The sequence below is a fragment of the Grampus griseus genome (assembly GCF_964374135.1).
Source record: "Grampus griseus genome assembly, chromosome: X".
In the NCBI taxonomy this organism is placed as follows: Eukaryota; Metazoa; Chordata; class Mammalia; order Artiodactyla; family Delphinidae; genus Grampus; species Grampus griseus.
The window spans coordinates 101,552,469-101,573,860 of NC_138999.1; the positions used below are offsets into that span (position 1 = coordinate 101,552,469).

General features: G+C 38.4%; 1 protein-coding gene across 1 annotated transcript in view; it reads left to right on the forward strand.

The window, feature by feature from the left end:
• The window catches only part of DOCK11 (dedicator of cytokinesis 11), a gene marked incomplete at its 5' end in the record, with an annotated part of 190,438 nt that overhangs the window by 121,311 nt on the left and 47,735 nt on the right, over window positions 1-21,392 (forward strand). The window contains 9 exons of the mRNA XM_082680876.1: window positions 254-370; window positions 2,083-2,158; window positions 2,732-2,841; window positions 4,655-4,766; window positions 9,874-9,940; window positions 11,290-11,337; window positions 12,664-12,806; window positions 14,063-14,178; window positions 16,358-16,495. Coding sequence (XP_082537002.1) covers window positions 254-370; window positions 2,083-2,158; window positions 2,732-2,841; window positions 4,655-4,766; window positions 9,874-9,940; window positions 11,290-11,337; window positions 12,664-12,806; window positions 14,063-14,178; window positions 16,358-16,495 — 927 coding nt within the window. The remainder of the gene's footprint in view (window positions 1-253; window positions 371-2,082; window positions 2,159-2,731; window positions 2,842-4,654; window positions 4,767-9,873; window positions 9,941-11,289; window positions 11,338-12,663; window positions 12,807-14,062; window positions 14,179-16,357; window positions 16,496-21,392) is intronic.

Below are 21,392 nucleotides of genomic sequence, written 5' to 3' on the forward strand. Positions count from 1 at the left end.
TAAAAAAAAATAAACTTTTGCCTGTTATGTAGTGATGTTCGAGGGATGTGCTTCGACTCTCTATTGTATATAAATTCAAATACCAACAAAGTGGTGTAGCAGTTAGAGACTATGAATATAAACAGACTCATGCTTCACTAATTTGTTATGGATATTAGCTTGCTTTTAGTGTTTAAACGGACAGATGGAGCCAACTTTATTTGTAATACAGGCATATTATATCTCTCTTAAGCTTTTGATAATTATTTTTCAGAACCAACAAGCCAAAATAGCACAATTGTACCTCCCATTTGTTGGACTGCTTTTGGAAAATATACAGCGACTAGCAGGTCGAGATACCTTGTATTCTTGTGCAGCCATGCCTAATTCTGTAAGTAGTAATGTGTTTCCATTGGCATTTTATCCTGTTTTATTGACTGTATTCAGAATTAGGGTCATACGCTGTATGGTCTCAATAGTGCACCTTTTACAGCATTTTAAATTTATACTTCTTCCTGGAGCAGTGCTTCTCAAATCTTAATGTGCATATGGATCACCTGGGGAATGAAGACAGAGATTCTAACGTGGTAGCCCTGGGGTGGAGCTTGAGATTATGCGTTTCAAACAGGCTCTTGGCTTTTTCTCGTCTAAGGACCATACTTTGAGTAACGAGGTCCAAGAGAACACCGGGAATCCTCTGTGCTCAGTGTTTTCTTTTTAAGATTTGCTGCTGTTACATGCCTTCATATATTTATTCAACCGGAAAACTGAACAAAACATTCACTTTGCAAAATATTAGGCACCAGGGATTAAACTGTATTCCTTTGCTTCTCCTCCTCTTTGACAGCCTCCTTTCAGCACTTCCTGATGAGTGGCTTTTAACTCATCACAGTTGGTCTGTGCTTTTTTCTCCCCTTAGAATCTTAGAGTTGAAAGGAACTTTGGAGGTGATCAGTCTTCCACTTGGCAAAACAACATTTTGCCATAGTAGTAATGAAAACTTTCCTCCTCACATTAGATCTACAAGATTTTCTACCCACTGGTCCTAGTTTTGCCTTCTAGTGATACATCCATTTCTACCTCCACGTGATACCCCTTCACACATGTCCCTTCTCAATTTTTCTTCAGGCCAGATATCTCCACTTCATCATTTGTTGTTTCAAACCCTTTACATTTCTTGGTTGGAGTCTTCTGGACATGCTCCATTTTACCAATTGCCATTTTAAAATGTGGCGTATACTTTACAGTCTGTCCAGTGCGACTAATAACTCCTGCCCCCCGCCCACTCCACGTTCTGTCTGGCCCAAGATCACCTTCACATGTTCAGTAGCCAAGTCACATTGTTGGGTGGCAGGTGAAACTGTGTCCTTTACAGCTTCCTTTGGAAATTCCCCATAATAAGTGTCCGTAGATTTGTCAAGCCTACCCTGGGTTCCTGAGAAAGCTGCTTTTAAGCCTCACTTGATTGCCTGTACCTCCCGATTATGTAAATCAGCTAAATGTGGACGCTATATCGCTTACCTGGGTGGCAAGCAAGCCTTTCTTCACAAACACAGTTACTCATGCTTATGCTTACTCCACAACATTTGACAGTGATATTTGGAAATATTTTACTTACCTGTTCGTTCTTTTGCAACTCAAGATCATGTAGGGCCTCTGGTCACACCTCTCCTTCTAGTATTGCCCTTGCTTCAAGGAGGAGAATGGAATCATGTTTAGATCACACCAGTTTGCAGCTTTTACCAGCCACCTAGAGTTGTGTCACTGTGCCAGAGGTCATGGTTGTAACAGTGTACCAGGATCCATTTTCTTTTTTGTGTGTGTGGTACGCAGGCCTCTCACTGCTGTGGCCTCTCCCGTTGCGGAGCACAGGCTCCGGACGCGCCGGCCCAGCGGCCATGGCTCACGGTACCAGCGCCGCCAGGGAAGCCCCCAGGATCCATTTTTAAAAGAGATGTCCCCTAAATACCAATACTGATAAGTGATTTAGACTTTCACAGTGAGCTTTGTTTAAAATTAGGGTACCATCTCATTGTTAATTCCGATTTCTTATCCTAGTGTACAAATGTATTTAAATGACAGAGGTATCACACTGTGTTACAGGCATCCAGAGACGAGTTTGCATGTGGCTTCGCTTCACCTACAAGTAGAGGGAGTCTGAGCACTGACAAAGACACCGGTAATTAAAAGTCCTTTAAAGATTATACGTGGCATGGCTGTTTAGAAATGTACCCTATACGTCTCTGTATTTTTGAAATATTTCATAATAAAAACTATACATAGCACAATCTCTACTAAAGTTTAATTAAAATCTTACACTTGCAGCCACATTTCTTTGCTTAGGTTTCCTTGTCTCAGCTTGTATAAAATTTAGCTTAGTATACTAAGAAAATAAAGGATAATGAGAAAAACACTGGTTTCCAATCATCTGTCTCCAGTCCTGGACAAGACACTTCCTTTTTCTGGGCCAAACTTCCTTATCTATAAAATTATCTAATTGTTTGCCTTTATTTAATGACTTGCAAGGAATTTCTTGTAGTTTCATACACGTTAAAGTGTTTCAAGGAAAAAAAATTGCTTACCCTTTATTTGGCTTCTTATGGTGTTTTGATGTAATATATAAACTTCACATTTTAGATGACCAAGATCTATTTCCTAAAATATGTCTTTACTTAAATTAACCCAGTGCTTAGTTTTAAAATTATTTTTGACAGTTCCTCCTGTTGCTAACAAGGACTTGGCTTTTTTCCAGCTTATGGGTCTTTTCAAAATGGACATGGAATTAAGAGGGAAGATTCAAGAGGTTCCCTCATCCCAGAAGGAGCAACAGGATTTCCAGATCAGGGCAGCACTGGTGAAAATGTAAGAACCTAAGTATATAGGATAACCCTAGTGATGTGTTAAGCTACAGCAGTCTTTCTTTTTATGCAAATAGGGGTCTCTCTACTCTCCTGTAGTCTGTACTGGATCTTTAAAAAGCATCCCATAATGCTTGGATGTTGTAGCAGTTCCTTCCTATCCTGGCACCTGCTGCTTGGATATTTTAAAACTGTTTATAGAGGATAAGGCATTCATCTTTAAGAGTTCCAACTTTGAATACCTCCTTTAACCCTAGCACTCTGTAAACCTGTTCTAGAGAGGGAAGGTTCAAGTTTAAAATGCCTAATGTACCTTGTCACTTAAATCACTCCCTGGCAGGATTCAGCTTTTTATTCTTTTGTAATAGAGTAATGACATTAACATGGGAGAAGAAAAATTAGGTCCCCAAATGGATGATCTCAGCATCCCAGAATCACTTAATCACAATATATTCTCTAACTATTCTATCAAATTATTTCAAGCCTGACATTGAAGTTTGGGATATGTCTGCCTTGAGACAGAGAAACCTCACTTTAGACCAGTAAAGCCTTGTCACGCTGCTACGTAAAATCAGAGAATCATATAAAATTAGAGTTAGAAGGGTCCATAAAAATAATAAATTCCAACTCTCAATTTACAAATTAAAACTGGGATTGTGACTTAGGACAACCACACAACTATGGCAGGGCCAGGCCTGAACCCAGGTTTTCTAATTCCGGCACTTCTTCTCCTAGATCATGGCATTCTTAGGGTGCATCTGGGGAACTTTATAAAAATGGATAGCTGAGCCTCATCCCCAGAATTTCTGTTTCTGTCAGTCTGGGGGCTTGCTCATTTGTATTTCTAAGTTCCCAGGTGATGCTGATGCTGCTGGTTGGGAACCACCCCTTGAGAACCACTGGACTATATACTCCATTGAGTCTTTGCATAGTTAGTAATTTAATCATAAAGGTTCTTATTTCACACCATTTAGAATTAAGACAACAGACACTGTCATAGGTAAGACACATAAAGGACAAAGAGGTTAAATGACTTGCCAGTAGCCACACAGCTAGCAAGCGTTCAGGACCTAGATGTTTTGCTCCAAGTAGACGTTCTTGGTGAGTCCTAGATTAGTAAATATCTATCCCCAGCCCAGGTTAGCTCAGCTGAAAGTATTGGTTTCTAACAAGGGTACATTCGTTAGGAGATTGTCATTGCTGTATTCATACAAATCCCCAAATAAGTCAGATCTTGTCATTTTTAACTGATATTTTAACAAAAGTCACTAAATAATAGGAACATCACTACTTTGTAGAGGCTCTAATTTTGAAGTATTACTGGGTCCTCCTTAGTAAAATTATCTTGTAATGTCATTAAGCCTTTTTAAGATAGATTTTCTGACCTATTATTTAGACGTTGGATTTTAATAAACTCTAAGGAGAGATTGAAGTTAAAGAGTTTAAAATGCTTCTTATGCTTCGATGTACCTTAGTTAAGTTTCTCCTTGACGTAAAAGCTATTTTTTCCTGGAATAGCCACATATGATTATTCAAAATGTTTTCTTACTAAAACACAGGACCTATGGGAATGAAACATACACAGTATATTCATGGCTATATCTTGATGAAGACTGCAAGGTAATTTCCAGTGATATTATTAGGTACAGTAGCAAAGAAGAGTCAGCCCATTTACCTTCCAAATGTGATATAAAATGTGGATTTATGCTTAGAATTTTCCCAAACAGGACTAATGGTTAAAACAGTTATTGAGTTAAAGGCTATGGGAAGCTACAGTACCAATATTGTTTCAGAAAAGTCCTATCTTTGTATTACAGACTCGGCAGAGTTCTGCAAGGAGTAGTGTATCTCAGTATAACCGATTGGATCAGTATGAAATCAGAAGCCTCTTGATGTGCTATTTGTATATAGTAAAAATGATTTCTGAAGGTGAGTTACCAGCATATTAATCGTGGACTGTACTCCACCCTCACAGGTTTACAAGTTCATGCAACAAATATTTGACCATCATCTGCATGTAGAACACATGCACATTAGAAACAGAACTTTGAAGACTCTGACCTTAGAATGTTCCTATATTTTAACTTAAAATAGGTTCATTTCTGTCATACAAGTTTGATTCTTTGCAATAACTTTTTTTTTGATTTAAAAATTAGTTTCTAAAGTGAGGCAATAGTTTTAGAAGTGCTAAACATTTTTTTCATGCAGAGCATATAATGCATTAAATGACCAACGTAAACAGAAAAAAATAACAATAACCAGTGCCATAGTTAACACTTTAGCTTTTATTTGACCCAGGATTTGGAAAATCAGAAGCAAACAAAAAGACAGGAAGGGTTCTTTGAGGGTAAGGAATGTCGTTGTTATCTCTTGCAGTACCATTATACAGTTTTGCATGGTGTCACATTCTTTTCCAGGCTCTGTTCTTTTTTCCTTGGTGTACAATTGTATTATTAACTAGTATTACCATTTCCTCTTTACCTTATAAAATATAACCAAAGGATTTTCATAAACTGCATGTCCTCTGGAAGTAAAATCTTATTCCCAATACCACATTTGTTTACACAATTCCCTCCCCTTTCTTCCTTTTCTGTTTTTGCTCAAAAAAAAAAAAAAAAGCACCTGGGTTCTGATCATCATAATACAGTAGTTAAATTTTACTTATTTTCTATTTTTTTATTTCATTTTTAGTAAATATTAAATCTTTTTTTGTAATAAGGCAGCACATAAGAACATAAAATAAGTTGATAGTTAACTCACTTACAAACATTGAAACAAATCAAAAGCTAGATATGAATGGTTAATTCTAAAGTATATTAATAAAACAGGTTTAAATAACTAGAATCTTCAAGTTCTAAGAATGTACGATTTAGAGTAAACATCAAAGATTATTGAGGCTATGTGATAAGCCTCCATGTTTGGGGAAAGAAAACAGTAAAGGGAAATCATTTTCAACTCTGGTGGTATTTCATTCCAGGAGATAACGGATCAGTTAATAACTACAGCCACAGCTCACTGTTTTTGTCTCCCCACAAGGTGAAAAATGGGGGAGTATAGAAAGTGACTGCTAATATGTATGGGTTTTTTTTCTTTAGGGTGATGAAAATATTCTAAAACTGGTGGTTTTATAAGTTTTTAAATGTACCATAAACTACTGTATTGGGCACTATTTAAATGGGTGAGTTTTATGGCACATGAATTCACTCAATAAATTTGTCTTTTTTTTTTTTAAGGCCCAAGAGGCAACATGGAAAACAAAAAACTGGAGAGAAAAAGAAAAAAGTAGTTGAATACCACCACAGCCCAGGGAAAGTAAGAAGGAGGGTGGTAGGGGGAGAGAGAGAAGGAAGGAGGAGAGGGAGATGCATCGTTGACTAGTTCTCCTCTCCTCCACCCAGTACACGTGTGCACACACCCCCACATGCCCACATGCCACATACAGTGTTAACCAGTGACAAGCCACTGGCTGCTTTCTTCATGTCATGGGTAAAACCATAAATGCTTTGTTTCTTGAGAACTTCATAGTTCCCCCTCGTCTTACAGTCACATCTCCTCTTCATCTTTTGTAAGTGTAAAGTCATGCTGCATGGTATCTGTTAAGTCATACTCGTTTTATTCCAAAAAATATCTGCTTCTTGGTCCTTCTCAATGAATGTATTCTAGTTACCTTGTCAAGTCCAGTAAATATTTCACTTTCGTTATACCTTGTCAAGTCCAGTAAATATTTCACTTTCATTATACCTTGTCAAGTCCAGTAAATATTTCACTTTCGTTACTCTATATGCATTTAAATGTTGAACTCTTACAGTCATAAACAGTAGCAACTTAATTTCAGCAAAAAGATGGTAGACTCTACACTTTCATATCAAAGTACAGGGATTCTGAAGAATGAGTTTCCTTCTCTGTAGCTGAAATTTATTAACTGGCAATAATTCACTGTTTCAAAGTCTTAGTCATTTGCCCAACTTTTGTGTAGGTCTCATTGCTTTGTATATTATATTCTGAGAAGTGTATCAGAGTCAGGGGTTATCAATTACACAGTCTGAATTGACAGCAAGACTGTTCTCTTGGAAAAGAAAAGCAGTCTCCTTAAGAGAAAGGAAGAGGGAAAGCTACTTCCTTCTTCCTGGCTGTACCCCGGCTTTTCTCTTTATTGTAGACCCCAAAGTGGAAATCTGGGTCTCACCTTGTGGCTCATCAGCACCAGCTGCACCTGTAGATTCAGCAGTATGCTTCCTCGCAGTCACCTCTTCATTGGAAGGTGGCTGGTTACAGCTATGTCTCACCGAAAATCCAGTTTTGTATTGAGAAAGACGAGCCGCTGATCTTTTCCCACGAGATGTATAGTCAAGAGGAAATACATATGAAGGGGGCTTTCCCTTTCTCTGTGTAAAATGAGGAAATGAGTTAGTATCATCAAGCGTATATTCATCTGTAGTTGCAGGTACTAATGGAGTAGGTGGGTTTTCTCCCGCAGAAACACTGGAAGGGCTCCAAGAGAAGTGACTCTGAGCTCTACGCTTTTGTGTGGAGCTCTTCTGTGTGAAGATCGATTTCTTTTGTGCACTGCCAAGCCTGTCTTCAGGACGGCTTAAGTCACCTTGAAATCCATGCCCCCCTTGAGCGCCAGGTGCAGATGTTAAAGGAAGACTTGCAGGTGACTTCTGGTTGGCACTCCTTCCTGTGGGAGGCCTGCTGCTGTTAGAGGAACTCTCCAGAGGGGTCTCTGGCACCACAGTGGGGTCCTTACTATAAAATGGAATTGGAGGCTCGGAACTCTGTTGCTGTTCCTTTTTGTCTCCAGATTTCATCTGTTCAGTATTTGATGGCATTACCCGTCTGTAGGGCGGACGAAACTGAAATGTGGGTGGAGGGTCCCTGACTGTAAAAGCGAGCCCCTTCTTTTGAGTGCGGAAAATGAAGCCGTCATCACTATCAGAACTAGAAGGATAAAGCTGTTGCTCCTTCAGCTTTAGTCTCGCATAAAGCCATTTATTTTCTTCTTTTAATTTATTCCTTTCTTTTGTGAGCTCAGCAATAACCTTCATATTTTGTTGTTGGATACGGTCATATTCTTTCTGTAGCGTCTTCCTGTATATTTCGTTCACTGAACAGCGGTCACATACTTTGGAGCTTAACTTATGTTGCAGGTCATTGATGGTGACATTCAGGATATTCTGTTGCTCCAGCAACTCTTTAATTTTGGCTCTGGAGCCCGCCTGCCTTCTGTCTGCCAATCGCTCTTTCCTCAGACTGGTTAGTTTCCCGTGGAGACGGCGTAGCTCCTTGTCATGGAGCTCTTTTAGTGTTAGCCAGGCTTTTTTAAAAGCGTCAGAAGACAAATCACTGACGCTAACCTGCATTTCACCTCTTGCGGGAGAGCTCTGGCCACTTTCCTTGTCTCCTCCACCCACGTTGCCCGCCTGCATCTCGTCTCCCTGACTGGGACTGGGAAACAGTGGAGACAAACCGCCGCCGGCCAAATGGCGGAAGGGCTGCTGACTAGAGCTGGGCCGCGGACGGGACGAGAGTTTCACCCCTTCTACAGACCTGCGAAGAGGCTTCAGAGCACAAGGCCGGTGTGAGGATGGCTCGGGGGTAGACAGAAGGGCCCGGTTTGGCGGCGGAAAGGAGTTCCGAGCCTCCTTTTGGCGGGAAGAGCCAGCGCGCAGAAGACGAGGCCTGCGAGCCGGCCTGTAACGAGAGGCCGGAGAGACCGGAAACGCGGTGACTTCTGGGAGAGCCATGCTGCGCTGAGCCGGAAGGGCGCCCGAAGGCGGAGGGGTGGACTGGAAGTCAGCGCTCACTTTATTTTTGAAACAAATCTAATTTGACCTTATGTTAGCATCTTATTCCTGATGATCGGTATTTTATAAACGTTGAAAACTATCAATACTCATGGTTTTGAGTAAATTGGGGAAATAAAGTCAAAACCCACACACTCTTCCCTCCCTGTCACCCCTCCGTTTAGCCAACATTACCTAGTGGTCCATCCCTATCTTCAGAGGCTCTCGCGGGGCAGGCCATTACGTCATTGCCTACTTTTTTTTTTTTTTTTTTTTTTTTTTGCGGTATGCGGGCCTCTCACTGTTGTGGCCTCTCCCATTGCGGAGCACAGGCTCCGGACGCAGGCTCAGCGGCCATGGCTCACGTGCCCAGCCACTCCGTGGCATGTGGGATCTTCCCGGACCGGGACACGAGCCCGCGTCCCTTGCATCGGCAGGCGGACTCTCAACCACTGCGCCAGCAGGGAAGCCCCGTCATTGCCTACTTTTGCGATCCCTACCAGGCTTTTAAATTTAGAAGTGGACCTGCTGACACCATTAGCTATATCTGAACAGGATAAGAAAGGAATGGAAAGTTAAGTGAGGGCAATTTTTTTTTTAAAAAACGTCTCCATGAGTGTTTTTGAAGTAAAAAAAAAAAAAAGGAACAGCTCCAAAGAGAAGTATATGTGATAGGTTTAAGGGACATTTATATCTGAAATAGTTGTTCCATTAATGTGTGTGTATGTTTGTATATTGCCAGGACTTCAAGGTTGATAATCCGAAGGCAAAGAGGAAAAAGAAAGTTATCAGTCTCTTCCTCTAAAGTTTAAAGTTCTCAGACTGTTTGGTTCGCAGAGCCCTTTGAGTAGCAGGCGAAGGTGCTTGACCTTACCTTCCGAAAAGTGTACTTAAACGCACCATCTTGCATAAAATTTTAGGAAGCTTATTAAAAATCCCAGGTCTACTTCCCTTCCTCTGTCTTCAGGGATGATAAGCCATCCAAAAGAACGTTTATAAAATACATAAAAATAATTGTTGAAGTTGAAATAATTACAGATTAAAAGGTATATTTGGGATTAATTTAAGAGAATACAGTGTGGGTATTGGGCAGTGAGATGAGATAGGAGGAGAGGATATAGATGAGACAGAATTGGCTGTGAGTTAATGGTTGCTGAAACTAAGTTATTGGTACTTTGGAGTTCACTGCGCTATTTGCTGTAAGATCTATGCTATCTCAAGACGTAACACTTTATTCATTCCATTTTCAGATACACTCTTAACTTACTGGAATAAGGTATCTCCTCAGGAGCTCATAAACATCCTTATACTTCTAGAGTAAGTTATATTAACTTATTTTCATAAAATTTCCTCTTATTTTTGGGAGCTTAATTTTTATACATAATAAAATATTACCCCCTTTCTGTTTTCAACAGCATATTTGTTAATAATGTAGGAAATGTTAAACTATTTTGATAGTTTAGAGGCTGATGTACAGGTTCTTCACACATAGAAGAAAAACATGGAGATGAAATACTTGTGATATTATAGAAAACTCTAGCTAATAATAGTGCATCCTTGCAGACCATCAGGAGTCTTTCTGTGATCTGGAAAACTGGAAGTGGCATCAGCTGTCCTAAATCATTCATTTAGAGCAGATGCTGGCTTAATGGAGCAGCTTAAATGTTGGAATTTAGAATTTGTACTCTTATGTAGAGCTGAGTAATTCTACTCACTTCAGAAATGCATATATATATATATTTCCATATATATATATATATATCTCCATTGCAAGGTCCTTAGGGAAAAAAATCTAGCCTTTTTCCTAGGTGGAGGTTGGAAATTGTCCTATATTGTATGCTGAGCTATTTTTACGTCATTATTGAAAGCTAAAAGAAAAATTAGAATGAAATGTAAGAAATTTCTAAATAAATAGTACACATATATGATACCGTGTGTGTCTACCAAAACACAAAGAGGGTAATCTATGCATAAAAACTTAGTAAAGTCTTTCAAAATTTTGCAGAAAATGTCAGCAAATAAAAGTTATGATTAAAGAAACTACTCTAATTATATTGAAATGTTTACTAATGAAAATATATGATGTTGGGGATTTACTTTAAAAAAATAAAGGCAGTAGGGAGTGTGGAGGGAGAGCATGGGACCTGTTTGGGGTATAAGTTAAGAATGGCCATGAGCTGATAATTGTTGAAGCTGGTGGGTGCTGGGTATGTGGGATTTAGTTTGCTGTCCTCTTTACTTTTGTATGTGTTTGAGATTTTCCATACTAGAAAGTATTTTAATGCCATTATAAAAAATATAGCAATTGCCCCAATTGCTTAAGAACCTTTTTAGGTGTTACTGACTGTGCTAGAGACCTTTGGTGTGGTACACACTATAAAGTACAAGGGATGATTTGCATTGACGGTTTTTAAAAAAAAAATATGTCATTAGAATTGTATATGAAGACATGGAGCTTTTTGGTGTTGATGTAATTGTAGCAGATAAATGTAGAAAGATAGAATATGGCAAGTAGTTATTTGTATATTTATTTTTGTATACCGAAACATTATTGTAATATGATTTTAAATGGGTCGTTCTTTGTGACACATGAATTTTCAAATATTACTTGTTAAAATGCAAAGTATGGTAATATCTTACTAACATGCTATTGTTTTTCTTTCTAGAGTATGTTTGTTTCACTTTAGATATATGGGGAAAAGAAACATAGCAAGGTAATTCCCATAGCACTGCAATTTCCACTTTTTTTCTTCTCTTCCAACAGAGGGCAGCCTTAATTATGCCATGTATAACCTAGATGATTCATTTTGAGTTGACATTAAGATACCCATGATTTAGTTAATGCGTGTCAACTCAAAGTTGAAATTAATCTGATGTGAACATTTTTAAAGTTTTCCAGAGGGTAATCGTTAGACTGATATGCAGAGTTTCTGCTCTAATCCTAGAACAGATGCTTGTCTCTTCTGAAGGATGTGAGAAAGGGCTAGATCAAGGGGAAGGCAGGAAATCGTAAAGTGAGGACAACTGTAAGATCTGTACTTTTATCTACAACCTGTCAGTACTCACCTCAGTTACTAACGTGAATAGAAATCCCCGACAGCAATTAGGACATGCACTATATATTATTTATTTTTTCTTTTTGCTGTGTCTTAGTGAAATAAATACTTAAGGAAATGTTTGAGGAACTGTAAGGAAAAGATTACTTATTTCAATAAGATATATTTCAGGGGTAGAGTTAGTCATTAAAGGAATTCAAATAGAATTCTTTTTCTAAGTAAATTCCATGGCACTTCCAAAAACTAAAGAGGCTGTTTGGATGGGGTTTATTGCTGAGTCTCTGGAACATCCTAATAATTCAAGGGATGATTTCCACTGTCTTCCTAGTACTGGGAACTGGTTTAGACCTAGTATGGTAACTACCACCATGAACCTTAACCTCTAAGATTCTGCTGACCCACCCTCTATGTTTATTAGAGGATAGACAAACTCCTTTTCTTCCTTAGTTCCTGTATTACCTGGTTGTAATTTTTTTTAATGGAACCTTAAAATTAAAGGAAAACAAAGAAAAATGTGCAAATAGACATGTTTATAGAGTAAAAATTTCTGCTCCAAGTTTAACTTGGGTCCAGAAACAGATTAGATAGGCACTCATTCTTAAACATCTAACGCCAGGAATTCTTCCACCTTACGTCAACTCCTAGTATCCCTCTCACTGTTTTCTCTGACTCTTGCCTTTCCTCACCTCCTGAGAGAAGACTGGATCTTACTGGAGTGTTGTCCACTTCACTCTGATATTTTTGAGAAGAAGAAGGGAAGTAAGAAACTCCCTCTAAATTCCTTACTTGTATTCGTATAGTATAAACTATTTTAAATATACATTAAGCTTCATACAATTTCCAGTGATGCCTCATTGAAGCCAAGTAAATACTGAGCATAACACAGTGTTTATGTGGAAACCTCGTCATTTATTAGTTTAAAAAATCTAACGTTGAGATGTATTCTCAGAGTGCTCCATTTCCTAACTTTAACATTTATTTTAGGGTGCATGATGCCTGGATGTCAAAACACTTCGGAATAGACCGAAAATCGCAAACCATGCCAGCTCTTCGAAACAGATCAGGAATAATGCAGGCCCGGCTTCAGCATCTTAGTAGCCTGGAAAGTTCATTTACACTTAATCACAGTAAGTGAAAAATGTGTGCAGGGTACCCATTTGAAACAGATATTAATACTATTTAATCTTAAAGAAGTACTGGCTTAAATCTCCAATACAATTGGTAATCATTTCCCATACATAGATACAATTGCATATCTCTGTTTATGAACAGTCATTTCATCATATGTGAATATATGATAAGATATGCATGGATTTTTCAGCAATTTTAGGTAATGATGGGTTTTTTTCTTAGTTCAATATCAAGGAAGTTAATTTTCCCTTTGAATTATTGTTCTTATATTACTTTACATTCGATATCCTTTATTCCTACTTTAATGCAAATAACGGCATCTTGATATAATAGTATGTATAATATTTGTTTAGAGTTACTATTGTTCATTCAGTGATCTTAAGGGATTATCCATGCTGAGCTGACCGCAGGAATCAAAGAACTGTAAATAGTATTTTGACAAAGATGTATTTCACACAGGTTGAAGTACTGACAAGTCGAATAGGACAAGGAGGAAGCTACAGGGTTATATAAATGGAAGCTATCCTCTGAGAAACAAATATTAATAAAAAAGTCAAAGAGTGAGATAAACGTTCATTTCCACACAGTCCTTTGGGGATTGCATAAAAGGAAGCCAGCAGAACTGGCTTTGCGATAGGGCTAATAATAAAAGCAAATGTCTTGAGCAGATGGACCTGAGCTAATAGAGTCAAGACCTTTAAAAAAATGCAAGTCTTACAGCCTTCAGCTTTGCTCTTTGTCACTTGTAAAAATATCAGCATAATGAACCTATGTATTTCAGTTGGCCCAGATGCTTTGTTTTCCTCCTGATTTAGAAACGTCTCATACCATTGGCATCATTGAAAACATCTGGCCATAGGGCGCCACTGTATGTAATGTAGCTGCATTTCTATGAGTTTCTCATTTTTGCACACATAATTAACAGCACAGCCTAAAATGCTTCCTGCGTTATTTCCTGGTTACATCACCATAGTTCATCACTGAAATCTTGTCTCCAAAGAAGGGGGCACCTAATTATTTGTTGCAGAGCTGTTGATACAGAGCTGAAGTAAAAATTAGTGGAATTGATTAACCCAGACCATATTTGATTAAGGAGTAAATACAGTGAAACTCATTAAGTCTGCAGGTATTGAAAGCCTGCTTTCTTTGTGTTTGTCTCTCTCTCTGAGTCTTCGGAGGAGAAAATCATTCAAAACTGTTACGTGAATCTCTGTGTTGGGCAGTTTTAATTTTCTTTGTTTTTAAATCCCAGGTTCTGCAACAACTGAAGCAGACATTTTCCATCAGGCACTTCTTGAAGGCAATACTGCTACTGAAGTTTCCCTAACAGTACTAGATACCATATCATTTTTCACCCAGTGCTTCAAGGTAAACATGAAGAGTTAGAACTCAGTCGGTATCATTGCAAAGAAAATATTATGCAAAAACTAATTAGTCAGACGAAGCTTAGTATAGTATAAAAGCCCCCAGTGAGCAGTCAGGAAACTTGGATGGCAGACCTGGTTTGGCTCCTGTGTGACCTTGGGAAATCACTGAGACTCGTGTGCCACATCCATAAAATGAGAGGATTGGACTAATTTGCCCTGAATTTCCCTTCTCTTTTATTTTCCTGTTTAAAAAACAGTTTTCTTTCACACTTCTATGAAAATATCCAGTCATTTTTAGCCCAAATTATGATTGAGTCAGTTTATCCAAACACCCGTTGTGATGAGGTATCTTGTCAAGCCAGATGATGTCCAGGCAGACCGGCTGGCTGGCTTCCCTCGTCAGGTGCCTGGTGGTTTCTCTCAGATGCTTGCCTCTCGATACAAATCATCATTGCTAGGATTAAAAAATAAGAAGAAGAAGAAGAAATTAAAAGCAATTATCTTGCAGGGTTGTTGAAGGTGTAAAATGAGATAATGGATGTGAGAGTGCTTTGAAAAGTAAAGACTGTATAACTATAATGAAGGGTAACAGTAGTGGGAGAACTCAAAAGTGAAAACTCTTGCTGGCTTTTCATCTGAGTTATACAGATTTTTTTTCTTTTCTTCCCCCCTTCTCTAAGTAATTCAGTTAATTGCTTCAGCCCTCTGGATTTACTATGGAAACCTGACCTGTGCTTTTCAAAGAGGCTTATCAGGGAAAACTGAATTAGATACTAATAAGAAATAGGCTGCAAAATCCCTTTATGAAGTATTAAGTTCTGATTCATATGCAACCCAAATTCATTTTTTATTGTGCCAGTAAGGAAGACATTTGGTCTCAAGGTTTGCATTGTATTCTTTCCTCCTATCCAAATACTTCTTATTTGTTTAACATACATCTCTTGGTAGATGTCAGGCACTATCCTAAGTGCTTTAGAAATATTAACCCACTTTTTTGTCGTGGGTCTGGAGGTGGATAAGAGGACTGCAAATGGGCACCAAGGATCTTTTTGAGATGATGGGAATGATTGGGTTGTAATGGTTGCAAAACCCTGGAAATTTACCAAAAATAATTGAATCATGTACTTAAAATAGATAAATTTTGTGGTATGTAAATTATACCTTAATAAACTTAAAAGTACAAATGTGAACTCACCTTTAATCCTCACACTAGCTTCGTGATATAAATACTGTTATTTTTCCCATTTTAAAATGAGGAAACTGAGGCTCACAGGGAAGTAAATGTCACATAGGTGGTTAGTTAGCAGAATCAGGATTCTGATCTAGGCCAGTTGTCACAAGAGTCCATGCTTCTAACCACTACCCCATGCTTATTAGAAGTAGACTAACAGAAATATCAAACACCATTCAGGGATTCTGGCTATCAAGGTTACCATTAAATCTGTTACAGGTTTGCATATTGTTTTGGTTCGTTGTTGTTATTTTTGGCCAAGTTGTAACCTGGTAGTTAGTTTCTTGAGGGATAGGAGAGCAGGACTGGAGGTGTTAACCAATGCATTTTTTTTTTAAAGTTTCACAAACCAATAGATATTTCTCTACAATTTGTTGTTTCTCTTATATCTCTATTTGCAAGGAACATTTAAACAATTTACGTAGTCTGTTCAATTGTGATCCCTGTTATTATCTCTACTCATAGAGGGTTTAATTTGTCACCAGTGGCTAAAGATATCTTATACTAAACATACATTTAAAAGCAAATTAGATAATAGACTTTTAAAATGGAATTGATGTTTTCCTTAATTCTTACATTACTTTGTCAGAGAAATACAAAGCCTGGTTACCTTGTATCCATTTTTAATTTACTGATTTCTGAATTGAGCAATATGGTTAGGTTAATAGAAAATACTCTTCCCATACTAGTTCTGTATTTGCTGTGTTATACTGGAAAAAGATTTTTTTCATCTATTTCAAATTATGGAATTAAGTATAGATGTAGTTTATATAGTATTTTGAGATTTCCAAGTTGAAAGATGGCACAGATGATTTTAGATTATGTTAAACTTTTTATTGTTACTTTTCAAGCAGTGGTTTGATAAACAGGTTGTTGGTAAAGCCTGTTCTCTCATTCTAGGGGGAGCGGCATAAACTATTTCTGCAAATTTTTTTTTCATGTTTTGTAGAGCCAACTTTTAAATAATGATGGCCACAACCCGTTAATGAAAAAAGTATTTGATATTCATCTTGCTTTTCTTAAAAATGGGCAATCTGAAGTGTCGCTGAAACATGTCTTTGCCTCGCTGCGAGCTTTCATTAGTAAGGTAAGAGCAGAGCTTTGTGGCTGCGAGTGGCCTTGCTTCATAGCAAGAAGGAAAGGGGAACAGGGATCATTGCGAAGACCTCTCCAAACCTCAGATAAGGAAGCCGTTAAATCCTACCCTTGTAAATATTAGAACAGCAAAATGCGGAAAGAGAGCCTGACCAGGCATTCCCTAAAATCAGCACGTGCTTTTTATTTTGTCCTGTCATTCCTTTCTGAAGAGTATCATTTTAAAATTACCAACTGCCAGTGTTTCTTCTCTTTTGCTTCTTTTTAAAGTATTGTCATGCTGAAGATACATAAGCTGTGAGGCTACTCGTGTATAAGGACTTTGAAAGCAGAGACCAAGTCTTATAACCCCAGGGCCTTGTATGATGTCTTGCAAATTGTAGGCACTCAATACATGTTCAGATGAATGAATCCTTCCTTTCAGTGCGAATTGTATCGGTGGGCTCTAAATGTTCAGGCCATTTACCTCATCTAAACTAAAACTTCAGACTAGGCTCTTAGGAATAAATATGACTGAAACAGATAGCAAGATTTATTTCTGATCTGGTTTTGATAGCTTTTAAACATAATTAAAAGCATCAGGAACCAAGATGGAGTTAAAATTAGGGAAAGGCACAGTCTAGGCCTCCGCTCTAGTATGTGTAACTCCAACAAGACAAATTCAGTTAACCGATTTTTGTAATAGGATAGCTGAGCATGGAAAACTTTTTTGTCACTATTTGTATGGCAACTTACAGGGTTTAATTGATATAAAAATTGGGTGATCTTGAAGGTTTATTTTTAAATTGACGTTCCTTTTTTTTTTAATTTTTAAATTTTTGGCTGCGTTGGGTCTTTGTTGCTGCACGCGGGCTTTCTCTAGTTGCGGCGAGCGGGGGCTATTCTTTGTTGCGGTGCGCGGGCTACTCATTGTGGTGGCTTCTCTTGTTGCGGAACATGGGCTCCATGTGTGCGGGCTTCAGTAGTTGTGGCACGTGGGCTCAGTAGTTGTGACTCGCAGGCTCTAGAGCGCAGGCTCAGTAGTTGTGGCGCAGGGGCTTAGTTGCTCCGCGGCATGTGGAATCTTCCCGGACCAGGGCTTGAACCCGTGTCCCCTGCATTGAGAGGAAGATTATTAACCGCTACGCCACCAGGGAAGCTCTAAATTGCCATTGTTTAATACAATTTTTTAACATCTTTATTGGAGTATAATTGCTTTACAATGGTGTGTTAGTTGTTGCTTTATAACAAAGTGAATCAGTTATACATATACATATGTTCCCATATCTCTTCCCTCTTGCATCTCCCTCCCTCCCACCCTCCCTATCCCACCGCTCTAGGTGGTCACAAAGCACCGAGCTGATCTCCCTGTGCTAAGCGGCTGCTGCCCCCTAGCTATCTGTTTTACGTTTGGTAGTGTATATATGTCCATACCACTCTCTCGCTTTGTCACAGCTTACCCTTCCCCCTCCCCATATCCTCAAGTCCATTCTCTAGTAGGTCTGTGTCTTTATTCCTGCCTTAGCCCTAGGTTCTTCATGACATTTTTTTTCTTAAATTCCATATGTATGTGTTAGCATACGGTATTTGTTTTTCTCTTTCTGACTTACTTCACTCTGTATGACAGACTCTAGGTCCATCCACCTCATTACAAATAGCTCAATTTTGTTTCTTTTTATGGCTGAGTAATATTCCATTGTATATATGTGCCACATCTTCTTTATCCATTCATCCGATGATGGACACTTAGGTTGTTTCCATCTCTGGGCTATTGTAAATAGAGCTGCAATGAGCATTTTGGTACATGACTCTTTTTTTTTTTTTTTTCACAAGAGTTTTCTGAAGTCTTTATTTGCAGGGGCTTTTAAGACTGAGTTTATACATTTGTCTTTTTTTTTTTTAACATCTTTATTGGGGTATAATTGCTTTACAATGGTGTGTTAGTTGTTGCTTTATAACAAAGTGAATCAGTTATACATATACATATGTTCCCATATCTCTTCCCTCTTGCGTCTCCCTCCCTCCCACCCTCCCTATCCCACCCCTCTAGGTGGTCACAAAGCACCGAGCTGATCTCCCTGTACTAAGCGGCTGCTGCCCCCTAGCTATCTGTTTTACGTTCGGTAGTATATATATGTCCATACCACTCTCTCGCTTTGTCCCAGCTTACCCTTCCCCCTCCCCATATCCTCAAGTCCATTCTCTAGTAGGTCTGTGTCTTTATTCCTGCCTTAGCCCTAGGTTCTTCATGACATTTTTTTTCTTAAATTCCATATATATGTGTTAGCATACGGTATTTGTCTTTCTCTTTCTGACTTACTTCACTCTGTATGACAGACTCTAGGTCTATCCACCTCATTACAAATAGCTCAATTTCGTTTCTTTTTATGGCTGAGTAATATTCCATTGTATATATGTGCCACATCTTCTTTATCCATTCATCCGACGATGGGCACTTAGGTTGTTTCCATCTCCGGGCTATTGTAAATAGAGCTGCAATGAGCATTTTGGTACATGACTCTTTTTGAATTATGATTTTCTCAGGGTATATGCCCAGTAGAGGGATTGCTGGGTCATATGGTAGTTCTATTTGTAGTTTTTTAAGGAACCTCCATACCGTTCTCCACAGTGGCTGTACCAATTCACATTCCCACCAGCAGTGCAAGAGTGTTCCCTTTTCTCCACACCCTCTCCAGCATTTACTGTTTCTAGATTTTTTGATGATGGCCATTCTGACTGGTGTGAGATGATATCTCATTGTACTTTTGATTTGCATTTCTCTAATGATTAATGATGGTGAGCATTCTTTCATGTGTTTGTTGGCAGTCCGTATATCTTCTTTGGAGAAATGTCTGTTTAGGTCTTCAGCCCATTTTTGGATTGGGTTGTTTGTTTTTTTGTTATTGAGCTGCATGAGCTGCTTATAAATTTTGGAGATTAATCCTTTGTCGGTTGCTTCATTTGCAAATATTTTCTCCCATTCTGAGGGTTGTCTTTCGGTCTTATGTATGGTTTCCTTTGCTGTGCAAAAGCTTTTAAGTTTCATTAGGTCCCATTTGTTTATTTTTGTTTTAATTTCCATTTCTCTAGGAGGTGGGTCAAAAAGGATCTTGCTGTGATTTAGGTCATAGAGTGTTCTCCCTATGTTTTTCTCTAAGAGTTTGATAGTTTCTGGCCTTACATTTAGGTCTTTAATCCATTTTGAGCTTATTTTTGTGTATGGATTAGGGAGTGATCTAATCTCATACTTTTACATGTACCTGTCCAGTTTTCCCAGCACCACTTATTGAAGAGGCTGTCCTTTCTCCACTGTGCATTCCTGCCTCCTTTATCAAAGATAAGGTGACCATATGTGCGTGGGTTTATCTCTAGGCTTTCTCTCCTGTTCCATTTATCTATCTTTCTGTTTTTGTGCCAGTACCGTACTGTCTTCAGTACTGTAGCTTTGTAGTATAGGCTGAAGTCAGGGAGCCTGATTCCTCCAGCTTCATTTTTTGTTCTCAGGATTGCTTTGGCTATTCGGGGTCTTTTGTGTTTCCATACAAATTGTGAACTTTTTTGTTCTAGTTCTATGAAAAATGCCAGTGGTAGTTTGATAGGGATTGCATTGAACCTATAGATTGCTTTGGGTAGTAGAGTCATTTTCACAATGTTGATTCTTCCAATCCAAGAACATGATATATCTCTCCATCTGTTTGTATCATCTTTAATTTCTTTCATCAGTGTCTTATAATTTTCTGCATACAGGTCTTTTGTCTCCATAGGTAGGTTTATTCCTAGATATTTTATTCTTTTTGTTGCAATGGTAAATGGGAGTGTTTTCTTGATTTCACTTTCAGATTTTTCATCATTAGTGTATAGGAATGCCAGAGATTTCTGTGCATTAGTTTTGTATCCTGGTACTTTACCAAATTCATTGATTAGCTCTAGTAGTTTTCTGGTAGCATCTTTAGGATTCTCTACGTATAGTATCATGTCATCCGCAAACAGTGACAGCTTTACTTCTTATCTGGTTTGGATTCCTTTTATTTCCTGTTCTTCTCTGATTGCTGTGACTAAAACGTCCAAAACTATGTTGAATAAGAGTGGTGAGAGTGGGCAGCCTTGTCTTGTTCCTGATCTTAGTGGAAATGCTTTCAGTTTTTCACCTTTGAGGCCGATGTTGGCTGTGGGTTTGTCATATATGGCCTTTATTATGTTGAGGAAAGTTCCCTCTATGCCTACCTTCTGCAGGGTTTTTATCATAAATGAGTGTTGAATTTTGTCGAAAGCTTTCTCTGCATCTATTGAGATGATCATATGGTTTTTCTCCTTCAATTTGTTAATATGGTGTATCACGTTGATTGATATGCGTATATTGAAGAATCCTTGCATTCCTGGGATAAACCCCACTTGATCATGGTGTATGATCCTTTTAATGTGCTGTTGGATTCTGTTTGTTAGTATTTTGTTGAGGATTTTTGCATCTTTGTTCATCAGTGATATTGGCCTGTAGTTTTCTTTCTTTGTGACATCCTTGTCTGGTTTTGGTATCAAGGTGATGGTGGCCTCGTAGAAAGAGTTTGGGAGAGTTTGGGAGTGTTCCTCCCTCTGCTATTTTTGGAAGAGTTCAAGAAGGATAGGTGTTAGCTCTTCTCTAAATGTTTGATAGAATTCGCCTGTGAAGCCATCTGGTCCTGGGCTTTTGTTTGTTGGAAGATTTTTAATCACAGGTTCAATTTCAGTGCTTGTGATTGGTCTCTTCATATTTTCTATTTCTTCCTGATTCAGTGTTGGCAGGTTGTGCATGTCTAAGAATTTGTCCATTTCTTCCAGGTTGTCCATTTTATTGGCATAGAGTTGCTTGTAGTAATCTCTCATGATCTTTTGTATTTCTGCAGTGTCAGTTGTTACTTCTCCTTTTTCATTTC